Genomic DNA, 26,122 nt, shown 5'->3' on the forward strand with positions numbered 1-26,122 from the left:
GCAGCAAAGCTGGCGGGGACAGCAGCAAAGGCCCGGGGAGTGGAACAGTGTGCTTTGTGTGCTTTGGAAAAACAGCAGTGAACAATCAGACAAAAGTCCTGCCCTTGTAGAGCTTATGTTTCATGGGAGTGGGTAGAGAAACAGACAGTAAACACACCTTAGTATTTTAATTTGCCAGGTGTTGAGAAGAGCCTTGGAGATTCTCAAAGATGGCCCCGTGTCGATGATGGGCTTTCCATGTAGAATGTTGGGTCCAGGAAGACTTCACTAAATAGGTAACATTGGAGTAAACACAGAAATGAAGAAATGAGCCATATGGTGTGGATGAAGTTCTGGGGAAAGAGGGCTGGCAGGGTGACGGCCCTGGGCTGGGCTGTTCTTGGCAAGTTCAAGGCCAGTGTGGCTGGAGATGAGTGGATGACGGTGACAGTGCACACTTGGCTTTCTGAAGGCCTCCTGGGTTTGAAACCACCTAATCCTTATCCTCATTAACCTCAAAACGTCCCCAGAAATTCTGAACTACACCTCGCAGGGTGTCTGCCTCTTGAATTTGGAAATGACACAGCATCCCCACCTGTACACCCTGATTTGAGATTTGGAAGACACAATTCAATCCAGAAATTGCTAAGTGCTGCCCACTGGGCGTTATGCTGGGCTCCCAGGAAAGCAACCACACTTAACCCACTATTTCACCTTTGACTTTAAGAAAACATGCGTGTCAACATGCTTGTCCATGTGTATGTGCACAGACACACCACACCACACACACTGAGAGTAACAACTGAGTCAAAAGATGAAACTTTTTTTTCCATGAAAAGTTAAGCTGATGTTCTAAGACCAAAATAAAGACAAACAACGAGCAGGTTCATTGTGGCACGTCCCCAGTGGCAGTTTCCCCCTCCTCTCTCGGTTGCAGACAGCACAGCTGCTTTACAGCCATCAGAAGAAATGCAGCTTATAGCGATGCTCAGTTATCCTTCACCCTGTTCGAGCCAGAAGCCCGAAAACTCTGAGCATGCTGGATCGCCTTCTCCCTCCTACCTACCTCACCACCTCAGTGATCTCAGACCTCATCTGCAGGAGTCCAACTTTGTATCCGCAGGCCAGGCCCCTCCCTGACCTTCAGCTGTCCTACATCCTGCTGCCTTCACATCATCTCCTCTTAGCTGTCTAAAGGACATCTTGGCTTTCACGTGTTCCAAACCCAGCCGCTGGTATTCATCTCCTTCCACCTTCTCTCCTTCCCCATCTTGGTTCATGGCAACTCTAGTCTTCCAGCTACTCAGGCCGAAATCAGAACTCATCCTTGACTCTTCTCTTTCTCTCACAGTAGTTGTTAATTCATCAGCGAATCCTACAGGTTCCTCCTTAGAATACTTCAAGAAGCTGATGTCACCACTGATGCCGCTTTTGTGCAAGCCAAGAGCCTCTTGGTTGGTCTCCCTGCTCCTGCTTTTTGCCCCGCACTGACTAGTCTCAACCCAGCAGCCAGAATGACCCAGTTAAAACCCTTCAGGTTGCGTCTCTCCTCTGAGGACTCCCCTCTCAAAGGAAAAGCCAAAGTCCCTTCAGTGCAACCAGGGGGTGCCCTACACGGTCCTCCTGCCTCCCTTGCCTCTCTTATTCTACTTGCCATCAGGTTCCACCATGCGCGCTTTGCTTCAGCCATGCTGGCCTGCTGCTGTTCCTCAGACGCGCCGGCACACTCTTGCCTCGGAAGGTTCATATTCTCATTCTCTCTGCCCCGAACGCTCAATGTCACACAGCTGTGCAGCCGCCTTCTTTACACAAATGCTAACTCTTCCATGAAACCTTTCTCCACCACTCAATGTCCATTTCCAAGCCCAGTGCATGCTCCTCAGCCCCGTCCATGCTCTGACTTTTTGCCTTCATCCGCATCACCATCTGACCCAGGGGATAGTTTTAATTGTATCTCTCACTAGACTGCAAGCTCCATGAGACACACATTTTTGTCTGTGTTATTCATTGCTGTACTTCCAGTTCCCAGAACAGTTTTGGCACATAGCATGTGCTCATTAATTACGTGTTGGTTGAATGAAGGGAGCCTTATGATGGAAGGAACATGCCACTCCTTTTCCAGCATCCCCGTCAGTGGCCAGGGCAGAGTAGGGATTCAGCTGCTCTTGTGGGGGCAGGAGGGACTGGCATGACCATCTCCCTTAGCATCCTCATTTTCAGGACAGGGACAGTGGTCCCCAGGAAGGGGAAGGAGAGTCCAGTCTGGTTTGGCTGATCCCCCGTGGGAGGCCGAGGGTGCAAATGGACAGCTGCAGCTCCTGGCATCTATGCCACATATACAGGCTTTCTGAATCAGGAGGGAATGTTCTTTCCTTTTGAACTCAGGATATTCCTGTTTTGATTTGGCTGTAGCAGTGATGACGCTGAACTGTGCAAAGCCTGGGAACAGTGAGGGCATTAGGACCAGGAGCGAGGCGCACGCTTGGCTCCGGGCTGTGTCTGGCAGAGGGCTCTCGGCTGAGTGGAGCTATGTGTGAAAGGAAACCAGGCACTGCCTGCCGGCTTTACATCTGTTGATCTGACCCGACTGGAAGCGTCCAAAGAGGGACGGCTGTCAGCCCTGCTTGACTGAGAACCCACCAGCTCATCCCAGACACCTCATAGCAACCTATTTGTGCAAAGGGGGAAAGAAACACCTGAGCAGAATCATTATTTTTTTTCCCCAAGGAGAAAACCGGGGTAAGGGAGGGAAGCAAGTCAGTTTGAAGTCCCTGTGAATGGGCTTTCTTTCAGAAGGCAATTAAAGAAATCCACTCAGAGAGGACTTGGGGTGAATCTTGGGTCCTGTGGTTTTCTGATTGTAAGTGGAAGCAGGTCTTACACACGCTGTTGGCAAATGTCAGGAGCAGGTTAAGTGACTGGCAAAAAACCTTCCAGATGGAAGGAGCAACCCAGGTTCTGCTGCAAGCTTGAAGGAGCCTGGAGCGGGAGAAAGCAAACTTGAACATGACCTGTTGCACTTGGCAAGTTCCAGCAACATGCTCCTAAGGAAGCGATACAGGCACGGACCATGCAGACTCCAATTCCTCCTGCTGCTCCTGATGCTGGGATGCGTCCTGATGATGGTGGCGATGTTGCACCCTCCCCCGCACACCCTGCACCAGACGGTCACAGCCCAAGCCAGCAAGCACAGCCCTGAAGCCAGATACCGCCTGGACTTTGGGGAACCCCAGGATTGGGTACTGGAGGCTGAGGATGAGGGCGAGGAGTACAGCCCTCTGGAGGGCCTGCCACCCTTTATCTCACTGCGGGAGGATCAGCTGCTGGTGGCTGTGGCCTTACCCAGGGCCAGAAGGAACCAGAGTCGGGGCAGGAGAGGTGTCAGCTACCGGCTCATCAAGCAGCCGAGCAGGAGGCGGGATGAGGAAGCCACAGAGAGGGACTGGGGGACCGAGGAGGAGAACGGGGAGGCATCTGAAGAAGAGGAGCTGACCCCATTCAGCTTGGACCCACGTGGCCTCCACGAAGCACTCAGTGCCCGCGTCCCCCTCCAGAGGGCTCTGCCTGAGGCGCGGCATCCGCTGTAAGTAAGGCCCTTGTTTCCCCTTCCTTGATCCCAGGACATGATCAGGTGGGAGTGATCTCAGGGATGCCAGCTTTCCATACTCTGCCTCTCCTGTCCTTAGGGCAAGTGCTTTCCAAGATGCGCTACCTGGGCCAGCAGCACCAGCATCCCCTGGGCACTGATGGGTTCTCAGAAATGCAGATTCTCAGACCCCATCCCAGGCCTGCTGAACAAGAAAGCCTGGGTGGGTTCAGTGTTCTGTATGAACAAGCCCTTTAGGTGAGAACTGTTGCCCTAGAGAGAAGAAAGTGAGAACTCTAGCTTGTTCATTCTCTTCTCTGTCCTGGGTTCTAGTTCCTCTGTCTGTAGGTCGAATGGTTTATCTGAATAACACAGAAGGTAGGTTAGAGCAGACATTCTCCAATTCTAACCCTCTGACCACTACATTTGATTTTAAGGTTATTGTTAGTGTTTGCTTTTAGTTTGGATCAAAATAACAACTGCAGTTTACATTTAGGGGGCTCTTCCCATGTGCCTGGCTTTGCTTTACAAGCTTTTAGTGTATTAACTCATGGAGTCCTGGAAAGCTCTCACAGCTCTGCAAGATGGGTGCGAATAGTATCGTCATGCTTATTTTATAGGTATGAAAACAAGGCCAACTGGCTTTCCCAGTCACACTGCTAGTAGGTAACTAAGTCAGGATTTGAATGCGGGCATGCAAGCTCCAGTTGGCCTGGCCCACACTTCGTGCCACCCTCCTTGGGCCACTAGACTAAGAAAAGCAGTCAGTGCCTGAGAGCCAGAATACTGTGCTGACTGCTACTTACCATGCCAGGGCAGCCCCAGCCCCAGGAGGGAAGCTGAGAAGTGTAGGTAATGTACAGAGCTGTGCCCAGGGAGATGCTGCCTATCCTCCACCTCCTGCCCCCTTACTGTCACCATAGCTGGCCACTGAGGAAGGAGCCTTGGTTCCCAGCATCCAGGGAACAAGGCAGCTGGTTAGTTTTAGTTTGGTGATTTAGGTCCCTTTTCCTATAAACCATTGCTCCTCCCAGAGCCTGGAGAGTTTCCCGGAAAGCAAACATATCCTCTAACCCTTGAGGTGACAGTGTCTGTGCAGAGCGGCAGTTGGCAGCAGGGCCACATACTCCTCGGCTCCCTGGTCTAGTTCCCCTCAGCCTGGCTGCGCAGCCACTCACACTCAAGGGCATGCAATTGCAGAGGTAGCAGCGGGAGGGAACCCCTCCTTAAACTGTGTGCCTGGGGTGCCCCACTCACCTCACCCTACTTCCATTCATTCCAACCCCATTACACTGATTTCAAGCCTTGCCTTTAAAAGCTCTTTCCAGGAAATTCCCACCCCGTTCTAGTTTTGTGCCCCCCTTGCACCCTGGAGTTTTAACTCATAGCACTTACTACAACTAAAGCCAAATGACCATTGATGTATTTATCAGTCAACGCCTGCTTTCCCTGCCGGGCTGTGAGCCCCTTGCAAGGTCAGGACTGGATTTGTACTGTACATCCCAAAGCCCAACATGCAGTAAAGAAGTGATTGTTGAGTGAACAAATAAATAGTTTGCAAATTTTTTGACGCTGTTATTCATTGGCCTGGAGCAAGAACAAGGATCCTCCTTTTGCCAATAAGAAATATTGCCTGAAACAAGAGGGTCTGTGGCTAGCAAAGTGGTGTGTGTGTGTGACTGTGTGTCTGCATAGTGCAAATGTGCAGTGCATATGCATATTTGTGCGTGCATGGTCTATGTGTGTTTGTGCCTGTGGGTTGTATATATTCTCTGTGTTGTGTGTGCATTGCGTTATATGTACTAAATGGATGTGCATGTATGTTATGTGTAGTACGTGCATGTATTCTGCATTATGTGGTGCGTATATGCTTGGTGCATCTTTGTGTATGTGGTATACGCACAGGTGTGAGTTGTGTGCAATGTGTTGTGTGCATGTGTGTTAATCTGCATGTATTTGCACGGTTCATATATGTATTGTGTATTGGGGTGATGCTACATGCATTGTTCACCTGCATGTGTGTTGCAATTTGCTCTTTGTTTTAGATATGTTTATGTGGTGCATGTGTGCACAGGTACTGAGTTGTGACTGTTTCTTGTGTATGCCGTGCTTCTGTGTGTAGAGTGTGAGTGTGTGGATTGTGCGTGGTGCATTGCGCTATAAGTGCGTTGTGTGAATGGTGTATGCATGTGTGTTCAGGTGTATTATGTTTATTATGCATGTGGCATGAAGTGCATGGGTATGCTGTATGTGGCACAAATACAGGTAAATTTGTGCTGTGTGTGCTGTGCATGTATTTGTGGGTGCTGTGTGTGTAGTGTGCACAGGTATGATATATGCGTATATTGTGTATCTTGTGTATGTGGTGTGATGTGCACAGGTACTGTGCCTGTGTGTGGTGCAGTGTTTTCCATGTTTTCATGGTACATGTATGCATATGTATTTGTGTGTTGCTTGTGTTATAAATGTGTGACAAGTGATACATGTGTCTGTACAAGCATGTCGTGTGTGTTGTGCATGTAGTGCGATGTTCATGAGTGTGTGATGTGCACTGCGAGGTGTGTGGTGCAAGTCTGGGTACATTTTGTGCTGTGTGTGATGTGCACGTGTGTTTGTGTGTGAGCAACACGTCAGCAGTTGCTTCTTCCAGCCAGAGTAACCAACTCGTCTTGATTTGCCTGAGACGTCCCTGATTTTAGCACTGAAAGTCCCAGTTGGGGGTGGGGGAACCCCTTAACCCTGGGAAGCGAGAAAATTGGATTCTCTTAACTCCCAGTTTGCCGGGGTTGTACGGGACTGCCGCCAGCTCTGTGCGGAGGTGCTCAGCGCCCTCTGCTGGCCCAGGCTAAGGCATGCAACCTGTGCAGCCCAGGCCTTGGTCACAGACTCCCCTTTCCAGTCAGGTTCAAGCTCTGGAGCCTTCCCTTCCCTGGATTCCTCGCCTGCGTACACAGGACAGTCCCTGCAAAGCAAAGCAACGATCTCCATCCTCCCCCCAGGGTGACAGGACTCTTCTGCTCCTACCCCTTTAAATCTGGACCACAATACAGCACATAAGAGAAACGGCCATGTGTTAAGTGCCTGCTGTATGTGGGCCCTGCACAGCTGCTTTCCCACCAAAGCCAGGGGAATGCTAGGATATCAGGGGCCAGTGCCTCCAGCTGCAGCGCACCCCGTGCGATCCCTGGCCACAGAGTCTCCTGTAATTCCATTCTTGACTCCTAACCCAGACAAGTCCCTCTGGCCCAGTTCCTTCACCAAAACGCCCAAACTAGCCCTACCTGTTGTCCTTTCCCCCCTGCCCAGGCCACAGGCCTTTTCTGAGTACCTCTAGGGTCATTTCTGGAGGTCAGTTTGAATAGGTGGCATTTGAGGAAAATTACCATGAAACCAGAGCAAAAAATAAAAATATCAGGGGAAAAGAGGTCAAAAGACAGTCTCTGGAAAGAGAGGCACAATTAAAGGGAATGTTTATTGAGCACTTACTATGTGCTAGAGACTCTGCTAAGTGGTTTTTGTCTTTAACTCTTCATAGAGAACCTATAATGTAGGTTTCATTTCATGGATGAGGAAACTGAGACACAAAAAGGTGGAGGGACTGGTGCCAGGTTATCTGACCAGGTGAGTATGACACCAAAGTCACACTCTTCACCACCATGCTCCAGTCTGCAAGTTCGCCACTCCCCAGAGCAGAGATTGGACAAGTCACACGGGCTGGAAGTGTTTCAAGTTTTTCCATCTTAAAATGGGGAGAACTCACACAGGTCCATAGGGAGACACTTGGGGAAATGCTTATCACAGCATCCTTGGTGGTGCTGAGGATCTGGAAGCCACCTGGGTGTCTCTTCACAGGGCAGAAGGAACTGGGTGCACCCTATGAGATACTCAGCCTGAGTTAGAAGCAACAGACTCTGGGTACATTTAACAGTGAAGGGAGACCTTAAAAATCCCCCGCTGAGTGAAAAAGTCAGGCACGGAAAGAGGCCTACAGCACTGTATCATTAGGAGAATGTAAATCCATGCACACTAACCAACCCATTCTTTACAGGACAGATCAAACTCAATGGAATGGTTGTGTTGAGGGAAAAGGAGGGTCCTGGGGCAGAAGTGGGGATAAAAGTGAATGAATACACAGGCAAGATAGAGAAGGGCGCGTGATGGAACCACAAGCAGGAATAGGATTAACTCAGCCCTTCAAAGCTGCTGTCAAAGAAGAGGCGGGAGGAAGCAGCCCTGCCCATTTAGCCTCCTACAGCCCGGCTTTCAAAGTTCCTCCAGGCCCAGCTCTCCTTTGATCATCCTGGCATCCAGTGCAGGGGCAATGGATTCCTAGGATCAAAGAGGCTGCTGTGTGCGCCAGTGCGTTGTAATCTACATCTAGGGCTGTGCCTCTCCAATGCGAGTGCGCATCGGAACACCTAGAGGGCTTGTTAAAATAACAGATTCCTGGCCTCCATTCCTGTAGTTTCTGATTCAACATTTCCATTTCTGTGAGCTCCTGGTACTGCTGCTGCTGCTGCCACTGAGCCAGAGACACTTTGAAATCCTCTGCTCTAAGGCACACTCTTTATGCCAAACTGAGTGGCCAGAGCAGTGCTCCTCAAACTTTAAAGGGCATGCAAGTCATCTAGGCATCCTATTAAAATGCAGCGTCAAATTCAGCAGGTCAGGAGTGCAGTCTCGGCTGCGCCGTTGCTATCAAAAGCACTCCAAGTTGGCAGCAGCACTGCTGGCCTACAGAGCACATTTTTCTTTTTTTTTTTTCTTTTTCTTGAGATGGAGTTTTGCTCTTGTTACCCATGCTGGAGTGCAATGGCACGATCTCTGCTCAAGGCAAACTCCGCCTCCCGGGTTCAAGTGATTCTCCTGCCTCAGCCTCCTGAGAAGCTGGGATTATAGGCGAGTGCCACCACACCCGGCTAATTTTGTATTTTTAGTAGAGATGGTGTTTCTCCCTGTTGGTTAGGCTGGTCTTGAACTCCTGACCTCAGGTGATCCGCCTGTCTCAGTCTCCAAGTGCTGGGATTACAGGCGTGCACCACCGTGCCCGGCCCAGAGCACATTTTTCAGCAGCGAGGAGCCATATCACGACGGCCCAAAAGCAAGTGCACATCCATCCCCCTGTGTTGCTTGTTAAACACGTAGATGTTCAGCCCCCTCACTCCCCTGCTCCAGAGTTCTGAGTTGGAGCCCAGGAATCTGAGTTTTTAAAGCTGATGCCAGGTAGTCTGGGGAAGTACTGGTAGCGAAAGTGAGTGGAAAGCCGCTAGAGTTTGGGAAGTTTCCACATAGGAAGTAATACTAGTCAGAAAACAGAGAAAGAGCAGAGAGGAACAGGCTTCCTTCTGGCCCCGGGGGCTTATACTTAAACATAAATGTTAGCTCAGCGGTAGCTGGCTGTGTGTTACCTGCTTTTAACTTGCCTTTATGGTTCAGCCTGTGTTTCCCTGGTGTGAATTCTGGTACCATGTGTTACTGTGTGACCTTGTACAAGTCACTCAACCTCTCTGAACCTCAGTTCTTCAACTGTAAAATGGGATAACACCCTTGCATAAGGTTATAGAGAAGATAAGATATAACATGTGATGATTTTCCACCCTGTATTAAGTTAAAACAGAAGTTGCCCTTTTCACATTCTTGAGTAAATGGCCTCAGAGTAAGTTGGAGAGATGGAGAAAAATGGAGCTGTGGATATCACATTGCTGTCCTTTCTCTGATTGAAAAGTTGTTTTCGGCCCTGGAGACTGCTAAATCATCGCAAATGTGCAGGTACATTGGAATTATCTGGAAAGTCTTAAAGACTATTCATACTCATGCTCCACTTCCAAGGATTTCTATTTAGTTGGTCTAGGGTGAGGACTGGGCATCAAGAGCTTAAAACTCCCCAGGTGGTTCTATCGTGCAGCCAGGCTGAGCACCAGGGCTGCAAAGCCCCAGGTGGCCATGGCTCTTCACAGCCAGTGGGGAGAGCTGGGAGGGGTATCTTCTCCTTTGTTCCCTCCCTCCTGCCCCAGTGGCCATGTTGGGCAGGGGGTCAGAGGCAAGGGCAGGGGAAGGAGAATCGCCTTGGCTGTAGCTTTGTTGTCAAGTAGAAGATGGTGTTGCAATCCACGCAGGGTCCACTCAGTTCCCTGCAAAGCCTCTGCCCTGCCAGGCAGTGATTCACCCCAAGATGACTCCCACACCCCTTGTTGGCTCCGATAGCCTGGCCTGCAAAAGAGGGAGGAGGCAGCTGACAGGGCATTAGTAAACCTGAGAGGGTAGACATGGCTTTCGGGATGAGGGACGAGAACAGGAACAGGCAGGCCTTGAGACCCAGGACTGGAACTCAGCTCCAGTCCCCCCACAGAAGAGGGAAGACAACCCAGTGTGGGCAGTGTGAGTGGTGCTTATGGGGCCTGGCTGGCCAAGTCATGAAGGGATGCCACAAACACCAAGCTTTCAGCCACGGTGGCTGCAGCAGAGGCAATGCCTCCTCTGGACCTCCACTCTGGATCATTATTCCTCAATGGGGTTGCAGTGTAGACATGGCTGAGTACATATAACCCATTTTATGGGTTATATGGTACATATAACACCATAGCACGTGTAGGAGGGTCTTGCTCTTCAGTACAAACCCAGCTGGCCTTGGGGGTTAGATTAGACATGGTTAACCTACACCTTGTCTTTTATAATTCCTGGGGTGAGGGCTATCAATATTATTTACTCCGGTGCCACTCCCAGTGTGGTCTTCAGGCCTGCAGCCTCAGAAATGCAGACCCCTCAGGCCCTGCTTGAACCTACCAGATGAAATCTCCATTTTAACAGGATCCCTAGGTGATTTTCATTCCTGTCAAAGTTTGAGAGCTATTATGAGGCCGGTGGTTCATGGCCCCGACTCACATTAAAACCAAAGAATCGTCGTGCCAAGGCTCCAGTCTGCACTGAGTAAATGTGATTCCCAGGAACTCACTCTAAGTGATTCTAATGTGCAGCCAGGCTGAGGACCACTTCCTAGGCCATTTTAGGTGACTAAGAGCAGAGATGCTCAAGTCAGTTAGGGTGATGGAGTTATACAAGTTTATATAGGTATAAGGAACAGGGACCTGTCCAGGCAAGGCTGAGGGAGGGGGACAGGAGGGACACCCACGGTCCATAGTTCCTTTGGGGACTTGGCCTTCCTGACATCCTTCAGCAGGGCCCAAGCACCTGGCCGAGTATTCCTTGCATCTGTCAGCTCACCTCCTATTGTCTTGTCACTAACAACCACTGCCCTCTACTCTAGCTGTGGTCCAGGAACCAACAGCATCAGCATTACCTGGGAGCTCACCAGAAATGCAGAATCTCGGCCCCATCCTAGACCTACTTGATGTGAGTCTGCATTTAACAAGGTCCAGGGTGGTTTAAGGGCATATGGACACTGGAGAGACACCGAGCTACCTCTTGGCTTCTGCTGCCCCATCTTTGGCTTACTGTCTGTTCTGTGACTTGCTATCAACTGCTCACTTTTTGCATGTCTGAAGATCATACATGTTGAGATGGAGGATCTGGCAGGTTTCTCTGGTCACTAGCCCGGGGAGGCTGTCCGTGTCAGGTGGAACGAGGGCTCCAGGATGCTTCACAGACCTCTGGTCAGTGTTCAGACCAGTGACTCCCAGTCTGTACCTGTCTCTGATTCAGAGGTAGGGGTCAGGATGAGAGCAAGCCAAGGATCCCCTGAACTCCTCAGAAGTGAGCTGTGGGACTTTGGAGAATCCGCACAAAGAGAAGGGGATGGCACGTACGATGTGACCTGTGTCCACTGATGGAGAATGATGGGCTGGCAGCGTCAGCCTCCACTGCAGACTCCGGCTCTTTCCTCCCATCTCTCTTACCCGTACGCTCCTTCATCCATTCCTCCAAGGGCTCAGCTCCAGGCTGTGTTCCACCCCTAGCAGCCTCAGGCCTGGCCTAGAAGTTGGTATGGTGTTTCCAAGATAACTGCCATAAACGACAAGCAAACTGGGATTTTCTTATAATATAGGAACTTGGTTCTATGGGATTACTCCCCTGTTAATCTTGACAACCAGCTTATATACTCCCTGAGAACAAAATCAGCATCTTCCTTCCATCAGTGAACAAATATTTATTTGATAATTATCAGAAGTAAGAAGGTAAGCAAGACCCAGCCCCAACCCCAAGAAACTTGGGGTACACTGGGGAATGCAGACAAGCAACTGGGCTGGTACATCAGTGAGATCAGGGCTGAGATAGGGAAGCCTGCCCAGGTGGGGAGCCTCTGCTGATTTGGTAGAAACTGGGAGTCAGTATTCCCAAAACAGCTTTAGGAAACCTAGCAGAAACCTTTCTACTCCGGCCAGGCAAGGGGAGGGAGGGAAGAACATCAGTACACAGCCAGGCCATCTGGTGCAATGCTGTGACTCATTCTCTTCAGAGCCATCATCCAAATGCATTTTTCCAAGTTCACACGGGATCCTGGAGCTATATGAAAAGAGGGTGTGCATGTGTGTGTAAACACAAGACACCAGACTCCTCTGATCTTGGAATGTGAAGATACAAAGCTAGCCTGCAGAACAGCTCTCTTAGGCTAAGATTTTCCCTTTCAATCCAGGCCACACCACTGGGCTGGAGAAAGGTATAAACATCCCTGCGTTGGCTAATTAGGGATTAAACCCAGGTTGATTTGATTCCAAAGCCTTTGGTAGTTCCTGTCCCACTGCTCCCATTCAGAGGATGAACAAAGGAGGTCAGGGGTGGGCTTTTCACATACGAGCGGCACATACAAACCGAGATAGTAAATATTCACTGGATATTTGGTTGAAGCACAGAGAAACTAGCCTCAATATTTAACAGTGAAACCATACATTTCTTCCTGGATCCTCTGCATAAGTCCCTAGTCACTTGGGGCATTGCTTGACAATGTTCAAAAGCCTTTGCCATGTCCTGCCTCACTGGATGGCTCAGCAATGCCGTGAATGTCTTTCCTTCAGTTCCTGGTACATGCCAGCCCCTTCCCACCTCTGGGCCTTAGCAGAGGCTGTGACACCTGCCAGGCATGCCATTCCCCACCTACACTCTCTCTCTGGGCTGTGTCCTACCCACCCTTCAGGTCTTGGCTTTGATTTCACGTCCCTACCTCCTATGGGGTGTAACAGGTTCTCTTTACATGGAAATTTTAAGAGATTCCAAAGGAGAGCCATATTATGGGAGCAGCACCAGCCAGGGCATGGGGAGTGAGTGAGAGGGTGTAGAGTGTTTCTTGTGGCCTTCTCTTCCCCATGGCTCCCTGGTTCTCTTCCCTGCAGGTGTCTGCAGCAGGCTTCTGAGGACAGCCTGCCCACAGCCAGCATCATCCTCTGTTTCCATGATGAGGTCTGGTCCACCCTCCTGAGGACTGTGCACAGCATCCTCGACACAGCGCCCAGGGACTTCCTGAAGGAGATTATCCTCGTGGATGACCTCAGCCAGCAAGGTAGCCCAGCTTTCCTCCAGGCTCACCTGGGTGAGCCTGACCCCCTGGAGGGTGGAGTTTCCGAAGCAAAAGATTGAAATTGGGAACTATTTTAGGCAAGATTCCCCAAGTACAGACCTCCAGATGAGGATTCATGAGCAAGTAACTTATGAACGAGGAGCCACTGGTGGAACCAGTGAGGCAGCGGTGGCCGAGTCCTGCAGGGGAAACAGCCATGGGGAAGGTTCAAGGGGCATGGCCTCAGCCTGATCCCATGGGAATCTCTCTTCCAGGCCCCACCCAGTCCAACAGTCCTCTCCCAGACACTGAAGAATCACACGAGGCAGTCCTGTTGTGAGGCTCACACTTCACAGACACGCGCATATGTGTATTGGTCCTTAACTCACCATGGCTTAGACCGACCCACTCACTTTCCAGAGGAGGAAGCTGGGGCCCAAGGAAGAGAGGAGACTGCAGTGGAGTCAGCCAAGGGCAGCAGAGGCAGGCCCAGAGGCCAGACTTGCAGAAGCTGCCTGTCTGCTTCCTCTCACAGGAAGCTTGCTACTAGGGACAGCCCTAAAAGAAGAAGATGGAGGCAGAGAAGCCCCGACCTGACTTCTTGTTCAGTGGTTCTCAAACTTGAGCGTGCATCAGAATCACCTGGTGGGATTTTAAACATATGGACTGCAGGGTCCACCCCCAGAGTTTCTGAAGATGGAGTGGGGCTGAATAATTTGCATTTCTAACAGGATCCAGGTGACGCTGGTGCTGCTGTTTTCTGTGGACCATACTTTGAGAGCCTCTGCTCTAGTCTTTGGCATGGGTCTGAGGCCTACATTTCTGGCGCAACTAAATGACCTGCTTGCGCCAGACCTTCTGGCCTTGTGGGAAGATCAGAATGCTCCAAGAGAAGCCAAACATTTGCATTTTGCTCAGGGGAAGATTGAGAAGGGCTATGGTGGGGAGGTGCCTCTTAGTTCTTTCTAAGGCCCTCACTCCAGGGATGGGCCCAGCCTGGCCATAGCAGTAAGTCAGATTGGCCAGAGGCTCTGGGAACACCTGGGGTTCCTGGTTGCCGCTGGTTGCATATGAGGCAGAACTAATGGACAGGATGGACAGGTTCAGGACAGGGCTGGGTTGACTGGTAAAGTGCCCAGAATCTCTCCAAACCCTCAACCGGGGCAGGGTCTGCCCAAGAGCACACCTGTGGTCCAGTGCTCGCCATTTGATGAGCTGTGTTATGTCTGTGCCCCTCAGGAGTGTGAAAAGTGGAGAGGCTGGGCCCCAGGGAATGGGCTACCTCAGAGATGGCAGCCCCACCGGAGTGAGCTAAGCAATTAAGCTGCTCCCTCCTGGCCAACTCCCCCTCTGCACCCACCACTGGGCTGGCTCTCCATCTAGTGGCCCCATGTTTCCTGTCCACATTGGGGTGCAGGGCTTTTCCACAACCAAGGGCAGCGCTGATTCCATTGCTGCAGGTTCCTCTCCCGCCAAGATCTAGATCCCAGACAAGCGCTGTTTTCATTTCATCCTCTTGGCCACCCAGAGAGGCAGGTCTCATCAACCCTTCTCTACCTATAAGGAAAACTGAGACACAAAAAGGTGCTGCGGGTTGCCCAGAGCCACCCTGATGGCTTGCCAAGCTGGTGGTCATGACAGCGTAGTGTCATGTGATAGTATTCATCTGGGCAGTAATGCCCACACTGAATCATTAAATCAGAAAATGCTTGTGATGCCCAGCCCACGATGACCCTTTACAAGTGGAAATCATTATTACTGCTGCTTTCTGGAAGGAAGGAGTTGAGGATCATACCAGCTTTTCCCAAGCCCTGTACCACTCAGACCTGCTTCAAAACCCTCTGCGAATGCCAAGCCACCACTGCAGTCTGGAAGTTCTTCCCTAATCTCTTCTGAAGCTCTCTTGCTAGAAGTCTGTCCTAAATAATACTAACCAGGGTTAGAAGTATGGCTAAAGAGACCAGCAGTCAGCCCAAGAAGGGCTTCAGAAATGAGTGTTTGGTGGGAATATCAGTGAAGGACTGTATTTGGCTGCATAGAACAGAAACCTGCTGCAGTGACTTTCACCAGTGAATAGGGATTTATTTTTCTTTACAGTATAGAAAGCTCATAGGGTGCAATGTGGGATTGGTGTGGCAGCACTGTAATGCCATTGGGCACCGCCTTCATCTGCTTTCCACTTCACCATGCTTAGAGTGGTTTTGGCCTCATAATCACAACAGTGCTGCTCTGTCTCTGGACATCACATACACATTTCAGGTAGGAAAAAGATGAAGAAGAGATAGGCAGAGACCAATCCAGTTTGTCCTCTTAGGAAAAATAAATAGTAAAACAATAGCTTTCCCAGAATTCTCTCATCCAGTTTATTTCTGCCAGAGCTGCTGCCAGCGGTGAGAGCAGGTCTTGGGAGATAACTGCTTTTGGTGCCCTGAGCAGCATCCAAGTTCTGTCAGTGCAGTGGAAGGGGAGAATGAATGGTGAGGAAGATGCTATGTTCAGCAGTGTTAAATCCAGTGAAGTCACTGAGGGGTTGGTTTTCAGACATGCAAGTTCAGAAATTTTAATTGCTTGACTAACAGAGGTTCCTCTCTAGGGAGTGGACCAGGACTGACAATCTTAGCAGAAAAATAATTATAAAGTAACAAATCAGCACAGCATTTTACCACTGAGATTGCAAGAGCCAAGTGACTGGGAATCCTTTCCTCCACTGCTGAGGACATTGTTCCCCTGCAGAAGGAGTGTAGGAAGTCTCCTGAGGGCTCTCAGGCGGGGCGGCCTTAACCTTCTCCAGCCTCCCCAGAGATCCAGCTACCAAAGCAGCTGGGCTGTTTGTATCCACAGTTAAGGCTACCTCTGGGCTGGGGAACTGGGGAGAAATTCTTGCATTTTGGCTCAGTTCTGTTCAATGCACATATACTGAGTACCTACTGTGAGCCAGGCCCTGCGCTAAGGGTTGGAGCAGAAGAGATGCATTAGGTACAACTGCTGCCCTTGGGGAGATCTTAGTCCAGTGGGCTGGAGATACCGATTTCCCAGAATTCATGGAGAACACAGCTTCTCTGTGAACACATTATTCCTTCCATTTCCACTGGCTTGTTCCTCTTGGCATGTGAGTGTGTACACAGACATGCACACAGACACACACACACTCACACAATCAAGTTATTCTTATCTTGAACACCACCTAACAAGCTTCTCTCATCCTTTCCATCACCTTCTTCTTAGGTCTTTCTCTCTTCCTTCCCCTGTAGAATCAGCCTTCCCGAAACGCTGTCAGGACTCCTGCTCTCAGGTTTTCATGTCCCTTTTTCTCTCCTGGACCTGCTGCGTTGCAGACTCTCAAATCAACTGCAGTGAGACCTGTCTGATCAGTACCACCAACCTCCTACCAGCTGCCAAATGTAATGGGCCCTTTTGCCTTTGACTTCCTTGACCACTCACTCTCTTAGGTCGGTTTCCTGAAAGCAGGACCTGAGATGGAGATTCATGTGCATGTCATTTTTTTGAGGGTGTACTCTCAGGGGAAACCTGTAGGGGAATGGGTGATGCAGAAGAGACAGTGGGAAGAGCTGAACAAAGATGTGATTCCACGTGAAGTCCAGTCATAGCCTTATCCCACGGGGAACTCTGGGGCACAGACTGCACTGTGGAGTCAGTCTTGTTTTTTACCCTGCAATGGTCAGTCATTGACCATGAGCACCTGGGGCCGGGGGCAGCATCCTGCATGACTCTCTGGCACCTGCAGCAGAGACCATTTTAGTACCCCAAGGCAAGTATCCAGGGAAGGGTTCAGATTTCATTTATCACCCACAGCAGCTGGGGACATGCAAATCAAACCAAATCAGTTAAGGGGAGCTCAGGGAATCGGAGTAGGACACGGTATTAGTCTGTTCTCACACTGCTATAAAGAACTACCCGAGACTAGGTGATTTATAAGAAGAGAGGTTTAATTGACTCATAGTTCTACATGGCTGGGGAGGCCTCAGGAAACTTGCAGTCATGGTAGAAGGGGAAGCATGTCTTACATGGCAGCAAGAGAGAGAAAGAGTGAGAGAGAGAAGGAAGAACTGTCAAACACTTAACCTAATCATCAGATCCCATGAGAACTCACTATCATGAGAACAGCATGAGGGAAACTGCCCCCATTATCCAATCCCCTCCCACTAGGTCCCTCCTTAGACACGTGGGAATTATGGGGATTACAATTCAAGATGGGATTTTAGTGGGGACACAGAACCAAACTATATCAGATACGAACAATATCTACTACATTCTTCCTGCTGCATTTGGAGAACGTTTGTAAGTTCTCCCCTTTCCTGGTTTTCTGACACTATTCCTCTAGTTTTTACTGGAGAGAATTATGGCCCATCCCAACCTAAGGAAGCATCTTACATCTTAGCAACAACCACACCGTAATAATGTTTTTGATTCTTAGGACCTTTGTGCTCACCACAGCTTCCAAGAGAGAGTTGCAGACAGTTATCTTAGTCACAATCTCATTGGTTGTGGTATTTGTCATTCGATTGACTGCAACCCTGTTGGTTCCAGGACAACTCAAGTCTGCTCTCAGCGAATACGTGGCCAGGCTGGAGGGGGTGAAGTTACTCAGGAGCAACAAGAGGCTGGGCGCCATCAGGGCCCAGATGCTTGGGGCCACCAGGGCCACGGGGGATGTGCTGGTCTTCATGGATGCCCACTGCGAGTGCCACCCAGGATGGCTGGAGCCCCTCCTCAGCAGAATAGCTGGTGACAGGTAACTTATCCCCTGGGCTTGCAAAGCAAGACATGGGACTGGGAGAAATAGTCTACAGCATCAGCCACTCACAGAACAACCCTCCCATTGATTTCTGAGTCCCCATTAGAAAGTGATCTATTCCTCTCGGGTTTCAGATGTTTCAGCCTTTTAAGAATAGGGAGTTAGAGTTGGAAAGGGGGTTAGAGGCGTTTCAGTCCATCTACCTCATTTTATAGGTAAAGAAACTGAGGCCTAGAGAACAGCTTCTATAAGGTTGCAAATACTTAAAATTGTATTAAATTGTATGATTAGGTAAGTAACACCTTACCATGGCTATCACTGGCTTTTGGTGAAAATTCGGCAATTTTAATCAAACTTGTAAAATAACCTGGGGAAAAAGTCTCTGAACAACACTAGGCCATAGATGACTCACCCGTCAAAAGAAAACGTTAGGTTCTGTGATCACTAAACAGTATTCTTTGTTTCTCCAGCTTATACAAGGGGTCCCTAATTTTCTACCTAAGGCCAGTCCTTAGAAATGTGAAATTGGAGAGGACTGCATTACATTACCCAGTAGACAAGCATCTTAACGTTTTTCTTGACCATTTCTCTGCTCTCCTTCCCCCATCTGACTGTCAATCTCTTTCACACTTCCTGGCTCAAGACAAACAGTTCCTAAACGTGTCTGGTCAGCTGTTACTCTCAATGTGAATTTCCCAGCCAGGAAAACTGAAATCTGGTGGCTGGCCCACCTTGGACCACCTCAGGCATACCCCTTGGAGCTCATGTAGGCGTGTAGCAGAGTAGAACCACAATCAATAATTGTTTGATGGTGCTGAGCCAGATAGGACCAATGCTAGAATGAAGCCTACGACTTCTGTCCTTTGCTGCTACCCATGTTAAATGTTTATTATCTCACTTGAAGTTAGGGATGACCAAATATAAGGAAAAATTCCTGGACCACATTGGAATGAATCCTGGAGACATAGGAGTTACCATCCTGCCAAATGGACAGGATGGTAACAGTTTCAAATGACAGAAAGTAAATTGTTAACAGTTCAGCATTCCATTTTAACAAAGAAGAACAATCAGAACTCTAGTGAGATCAAGACAGATTAATGTTGCCCAGTTTCATGAGACAGATTGCCTCTTGACTCACATAAGAAAAGAAGACATCCATAAATTCAGCAGTAGGACAAGAATTAGGACACGAAAATGCACAAGCTGCCCGGGCCTGGTGGCTCATGCCTATAATCCCAGCACTTTGGGAGGCTGAGGCAGGTGGATCACCTGAGGTCAGGAGTTTGACACCAGCCTGCCCAACATGGTGAAACCCCGTCTCTACTAAAAATACAAAAATTAGCTGGGCTTGGTGGTATGTGTCTGTCATCTCAGCTACTCGGGAGGCTGAGGTAGAAGAATTGCTCGAACCTGGGATGCAGAGGTTGCAGTGAGCTGTGATCACACCACTGTACTCTAGCCTGGTGACAGAGTGAGACTCTGTCAAAGAAGAGAGAGAGAGAGAGAGATAGAAATAAATAAAAATAAAAGAAAATGCACAAGCCCTCCAAAGCTACCATTTTTTATTCTGTTCCATGCAAGAACCAACTTGAAATCACGATGATATGTATCATTGGAGTAGTACTCTGAAGTCAATCTCACCTATTCGCCATGTAATTCCCATCCTGGTATCACAGACAGGTGGCTCTCAGAGGGACCATGAAGAGCATCTTGTCCTACCTCACAATTTCACTGTCGAGAATCCTGAGTTCCAGGAAAGCAAAAAAAGACCCCTCAGGGTCAAGCAGACACTTGGCAGCTGGGCTGTTTTCTATGCTTCTTTTATGCAGACGTTTAGAAATGCAGAAATTAATATTATTCAACCTTATGTATGTATAACCCTCGCAGAGTTCTCTCATATACCTTCTTTAATGACCACTGTGAGAAGCCTCAGGCAGGTATTTTAGCTTCTGTTTTATAGGGGAGAAATGGAGGCTCAGAAATGTGACATGACGTATAAGGCAGTGAATATGTAGCTAAGTCAGGTTTTCCGACTCTGGGTCCGGTGCTCTTTTTATTGTGTATGCTTTCTTTTTAAGAGTTGGAGAAGCTGGTCAGGGAGAAACATTAGTCATCCCTAAACCCACTTCTGGTTGTGAGACACGTGTTATCCACTGCTGTGGGTCCCTTGTATCTGCTTCTCACATGAGGGCCCCATTTTGCAGATCTAGGTGAAGGGAGAAAAACATGGCAGTACCTCGGTGTCCTCAGCTAGAAAGAAAATGGGGCTCCCTGGGAATCCCAATTTCTTGTGCCCTTCCCCTCTCATCTTTTCCTTGTCTGCCTGTCTGCCTCTCCTACGGTCTCTCTCTCTCTCTCTCTCTCTCTCTCTCTCACACACACACACACACACACACACACACACACACACACACTGGGCCTTTGATCCTGGTGTGTTACTGGCTTGCCTTCCTCTTTGGCTTCCATCTCTTCCATGTGACATGAACACATTTTCATCATCTCCACACCTCATTCATGGCTTCTTGTCTGCTCTGTTTTCTCTGGGCCCCAGTGTGCAGCTTGTAAGTCTTGGCAGGTGAGGATCTGGAAGAAAAGCCGCCTCTCTGGTATCTGGGACCCACTCTCTCCACTCCACATGGCGATGCTCTGTGAGCTGTCACTGGGAGAGCAGCCCCATTCAGTGTGTGTTTTACCCCACCAGGGACTTCGCCACATGCCTCATGCAAAGCAAAGCAAAGCTGCGGAAACCATTTGGTGCAGCTCCTCACATAGAGCGGAAAGGGGGCCCAGCTGTCTCCGAGGCTTGTGTCAGGAGACATTCTGTCACCAGATGAGGACACAGTGCCCAAAAGACAGGAAGGGGTCTTTAAGAGCTCTTATAAAAAAGGTGGGGTGAGAGTGGCTAATGAAGTCAATTAGCCATAAATTAGCTATTTCAAAGAGTCACAGCCTCCTCCACACCCTGGCCAAGGAATTCAGAGCCTGCTGACCAGCCTTTCTTCCCTGTCCCTGCCTAGCAGATTCCCACTAGCCATGTGGCAACTTTATTTGAATTGGTAGAAATCCCATCCTCATGACTATCCTCATGACTCCCATTCCTCAGAAAATGGGTCATAACATACGATTTTATTGGGATAAAACATCATAATGCCAACTGTCAGCAACTTGTCAAAATAAAAATACAAATTTATAGTAACGATGATATTAGAGGTGTTCTCTAGGGTTGCACAGTGCACAACTCCTATAACTGTTCATAGCAACCCTACACAGAGTCTCCCTATGGGAGGGCAGTGATATTAGGGCAGTCTTTGGAGGTGCCTGATTGATGGCCAGTTTCTACACAAAGGACGGACGATGGGAATCAAGACCAGCTGTTGTATCCAGCTCCCAGCTGCCTTGTGCCAACTGACAGCTCTCATACAAAAGCCAAGCAGTGGAAGCCATACCCCTGGAAGGATGAAGGTTTCTAAGGGGAAAGGGACAGTCTTAAAAGGGGCTGAAAGATGATATCATCTCAAGAAGCTGGCCAAGTTATCTCTTACTTGAAGATGGGTCTGGTCCCTATCTGCAAGACATCCATTCCTTCAGGCTCAGCCAGGGCTGCTGTGGGGAGAAGCAATGTGGGGTAGGAAGCAGAACACCTGCCCTTTGCGGGGTTAAATGATGGAAAACAGTGTGAGAACCCCCTGTTCGTGCCTGTGTGTCTGTATGTGTGTGTAAGCATGTGAGAGTCTGAGTGTGGGGGAGAGAGAAGAGGGAGAGAGCATGTGTGTGTGCATGCGTGTGTGTGTGTGTGTGTGCATGCATGTGTGCGTGTGTGCATGCATGTGTGCGTGTGTGCGTGCACACATGTGTCAATGTGCAGCAGGTGGTCAGGATGCCTCCTGGCCCTCCAGAGGGAGCAGCCTTCTTTGGCTCAGATACCCCAAGGAAACTCTCCAGCTGCCATCATACTTCATACCCCTCAGCATGACATGTCCTCATATCTGCCCCTGGAAGAGCTGGTGCCAGTCCTACGGTCGCACCTGAGCAGTAAGTGCTCTGGAAAGGGAGAATTCAGAGCGTTCTGCTTCTGGTATAAGAGACTTACCACAAACACCAAGAACGCGCATGAACTTTCAAAATGGCTCATGCACCATGGACCTCTAGGAACATCCAGGCTCAAGAGAATTAATGAGGAATGAGATAAATGAAGGCTTATTCTTTATTGTGGCAAAAGATTATGGGAAGGTTGAAACTACAGTTAGCTCTTGAATATCTGGACAGTGATGTATTCGTTGATCTCACGTATTTCAGTGAACCAGTCTTTGCTGGCAGCTTGACGCCGTCTGTTTGCCTTCTGAAACACAAGCACTTGATCTCCTGGGACTTAGGCTCAACATAGGATCAACCTGGTACCTGCCTGAGGGTTAGAACTCAATTCACAGGTGAGAGAATGAGGAAGTAAGCAGACACTTCTAGCTCCTTCCAAGTCAAACGAGGTAGCCTCGCTATTTTGCTTGAATTCTCAGAACACCAGACACATCTGTAGGTATAAAAACACAAAGCTAAATGAAGACTGTGGGTTTTTTGTTTTAATTAATCACCCTTTTTGAGTCACTAGACTACAGTTACTAATTTAGCCCTGCTTAGGCAGCCAGCCTCTATGGTCCATGGGAATAAAGACCAAAATAGAAAACACCCCTCACTTCATTCATTGACATTTTATTCTTTATCTCTACCCAAAATGTACTCAGAGAGGCTCATGATTAATCACTGTTATATACAGTTAAAATAGAGGAAAAAGATTTCAGAAAGGAAAAGAGGCTATTGGGAATCAGGGGTAATACAGTTATTAGAAGTGAGTTTTACATGTGACTCTGAGCTTCCAGAAAGACAAAACAAAAAGAGAAATATAATGAATTTTAGAATTCTCATTTTCTTTTTTTTTTTTTAGATGGGGAGTTTCGTTCTTGTTACCCAGGCTGGAGTGCAATGGTGCGATCTCGGCTCACCGCAGCATCCGCCTCCTGGGTTCAGGCAATACTCCTGCCTCAGCCTCCTGAGTAGCTGGGATAAAGTAATGTGCTCCTTTGTTAAGAAGTACACAGTACAGGCCGAGTGCAGTGGCTCATACTTGTAATCCCAGAACTTTGGCAGGTCGAGGCTGGTGGATCACTTTGAGCTCAGGAGTTTGAGACCAGCCTCAGCAACATGGAGAATCCTGTTTCTGAAAACATACACACACACACACACACACACACACACACACACACACACTAGCTGGGCATGGTGGCTCATGCCTATAATCCCAGCTACTCGGGGGGCTAAGGCTGAAGAATCACTTGGGCCTGGGAAACGAAAGTTGCAGTGAGCCCAGACTGCACCACTGCATTCCAGTCTGGGCAACAGAGTGAGATCTTTAAAAGAAAGAAAATGAAGAAGAAGAAATACACAGCACAGAGATCTAGGGTGAATTGGTTGTGGGAATGCTTGAATGCAAGCCCCTTTCTTGTCTTATGGTTGCTGAAGATGGCACAAATTTCATGGGTTTCTTCTGAATTCAGCCACACAATTCCTTGGCTTTTGATTCGAAAATTCTGCAAAATGCTTTGCCAATAGCCAAATTTATCCATCTGCCTGATTCATTACACAGTAAGTGGAGACTCTGGAGGGAGCTCTAGGTGCCCTCATTTCCTCCCCAGTCTAGGTTCTCAGTTTTCTTAGGTCAATACAGGGTACCCCCCAAAATAGGGGAGACCAGAGGAATTATGTTCCCCTTGCCCTCCAGCAGAAACAATGTAAAAGCGGCAGGAAAAGCCTAGTAAGATCCTTGCTCTAAATATAGACCCCACAACTCCTTACACCTATGTCAGTTACCTAAAGCCACAGATGAAAGCAGATAGGAAATGGTGTGACCACCCTGGCTGTCTCCTACATGATGGAACTGAGATGGAATTTGATGGTAGTGGAAACACAATGTGGCTGGTATCTCTCCTCCCAGGAATCTCACTTCTCTTAGTGTGATAGCTTCCAGCCACCCTTAAGTTCATTCCTGATCCATTGCATGGCACAGATTTGAGACATAATTATGACAGGCCTAAGTGGGGGGAGAAAATGTGATTGAGATATTGGCTTGGTGGATAGCAGCTCCTGGTACACCTGGGTGATTACCTACTTAGTTTAAAATTGTATGACCCATGTCAGTTTCCCACATCACGCTGCAGTCATATCTCCAGGCTGTCCAAAACAATTCGGCTAAAAACCAGTCACCAACTGTAGCAGGAAATAAGCAAGTAAACCAAGATTTAAGACTTTGTGTTGCTTATAGATACCACATGTTCATATGCACGTATATTGACAGTCAGGATACTTCTAGGGCTTGGAAATCTTGATTTCTCAAGGTATTCAAGTATTACGATACAAGGAGAAAGAAGAAATAGACCTGAGGGTGGGGGCCCATAAACTCTCTGACCTCGTGCACAATAATTTTTACATAGGCATATGAGATTTCACTCCGGAGTGGCCCATAGTTTTCCCAAGTCTCAAAGGGATCAAGGACCCCAAAAGAAGTTAAGAGCCACAGTCCTAGAGCATTGCAGCTGAGAAAGGCCTTTGTGAGAAGTAGTTCAACCTCCCATTCTACAAATGAGGAAACTGAGGCCCCGAGAGGTATAAGAGGTATCTCAAGATTACATAGTTCATTAGCAGCAGAGCTGAGTCTAGGACCCCTCTCTCTATCTCTCAGTGCTGTCAAGAAAGGTTTTTGAAGAAAGTGATGGACCCCAATTCCTTATGGAAAAACATTTTGTAGAACAGTGCTGTACAATATAAATATAACACGAGCCACACATGTAGTTTAACCATTTCTAATAGTCACATTACAATAAAAAGAAACAGATAAAGTTAATTTTAATAATATATTTTAGTAAACCCAATATATCCAAACTATTATCATTTCAACATGTATTCAATATAAAAATTATTGAGCTTTTTGCATCCTTTCTTCCATACTAAGTATTCTTGATCCAGGGTGTACGTTACACTTACTCCACATCTGATTTGGATAAACCCCATTTTAGGCATGGATGTCTGGTGGCCGCCATATTGGGCAGCCCATGTACAGTCTGTGTTTTCAGCCTGAGCAAGTGAATGCTTTGTGTCCCTTGTTTGATTCCACAATTCCTTGCAGGAGCCGGGTGGTGTCTCCGGTGATAGATGTGATTGACTGGAAGACTTTCCAGTATTACCCCTCGAAGGACCTGCAGCGTGGGGTGTTGGACTGGAAGCTGGATTTCTACTGGGAGCCTTTGCCGGAGCATGTGAGGAAGGCCCTCCAGTCCCCCATAAGCCCCATCAGGTGAGGCCCCATTTCACACCTGCTTTGCCTTTGCCTCCTCAGGATGGAGTCTGCAGCCTGACTGCCTGGATTCTAATGCTGCCTCCACAGCATCCTAGTAAATCACTTAATTTATGCCACAGTTTCCTTATCCGTAAATTGAGAGCAATCATAGTATTTACCTTAGAGGATTGTTATGAAGGCTGAATATGCGAAAAGCGCTTAGAGATGCCAACCACCCAGATGTAGGCGTTGCCACCATTATATTGTCGTATTCATAAAGTTCTGCCAGGCTTTTCCAGGTAGCATCAGTTAATGCCCCACTGTGGCAACCTGAGATGGAATCTTGGCCCAGCTCTCTCATCAGGTGCAGTGTGATTCCTCAGGTCCTGTCTTTAGGAAGAATTCAGCCAGATGAATGCTAAGAACCATAGGTCTCAAGTATATCCAGTTGTGTGGGTCACTTCTCACATATCTGGTTTTTGGATGACTCTTCTATTTAAGTAGTTGTACTAAATATCTTATGCATAACAAGCCACTCACACTTGGTGTGAACAACAGCCATTTTATTAAGCTCATGAGTTCTGTGGGGCGTGAATTTGGAAAAGACACAGTAGGGTTGGTTTTCTGCCTCCATGGTTTCTGGGGTACATAAGGATTTGGAAGGTTTCCCAACACTATGAAGTTAATGAGAGGTGGATCCAGAATTAAAACTCAGACAGCCAGGCCCTGACACCACTGGCTTCACTGCTATGCTATATGTTAAATGCAAGGCCGTGGTTCATTATTCACAATGGCGAAATCCAAAAAGCTCTAAAAACCAAGCATTTGTTTAATAATTCACTAGGCAGCAGGCCAAGTGCAGTGACTCACTCCTGTAATTCTGGCACTTTGGGAGGCTGAGGCAGGTGGATCACTTGAGGCCAGGAGTTTGAGACCAACCTGGCCATCATGGTGAAACCCTGTCTTTACTAAATATACAAAAAAAAAAAAACCAAATATCTGGGCATGGTGGCACACTTCTGTAGTCCCAGC

The 26,122-nt window shown here is 48.4% G+C and overlaps 1 protein-coding gene across 3 annotated transcripts in view; it reads left to right on the plus strand.

Annotated features, from left to right (window-relative positions):
- Positions 1–2,502: 2,502 nt before the first annotated feature.
- GALNT15 (polypeptide N-acetylgalactosaminyltransferase 15) overlaps positions 2,503–26,122 on the plus strand; it is a 40,310-nt gene continuing 16,690 nt past the window's right edge. For 2 of the 3 annotated variants that reach the window (XM_002759637.7, XM_078354257.1), the window contains exons 1-4: positions 2,503–3,562; positions 12,850–13,016; positions 17,562–17,766; positions 24,941–25,108. In XM_002759637.7, the coding sequence (XP_002759683.5) occupies positions 3,018–3,562; positions 12,850–13,016; positions 17,562–17,766; positions 24,941–25,108 (1,085 nt within the window). In that variant the 5' untranslated portion in view covers positions 2,503–3,017. Of the gene's footprint in view, positions 3,563–9,230; positions 9,335–10,829; positions 10,916–12,849; positions 13,017–17,561; positions 17,767–24,940; positions 25,109–26,122 lie in introns of those variants that run through there. The other variant, XM_078354258.1, reaches the window with a different exon arrangement.

The sequence above is a fragment of the Callithrix jacchus genome, chromosome 17, assembly GCF_049354715.1.
Source record: "Callithrix jacchus isolate 240 chromosome 17, calJac240_pri, whole genome shotgun sequence".
In the NCBI taxonomy this organism is placed as follows: domain Eukaryota; kingdom Metazoa; phylum Chordata; class Mammalia; order Primates; family Cebidae; genus Callithrix; species Callithrix jacchus.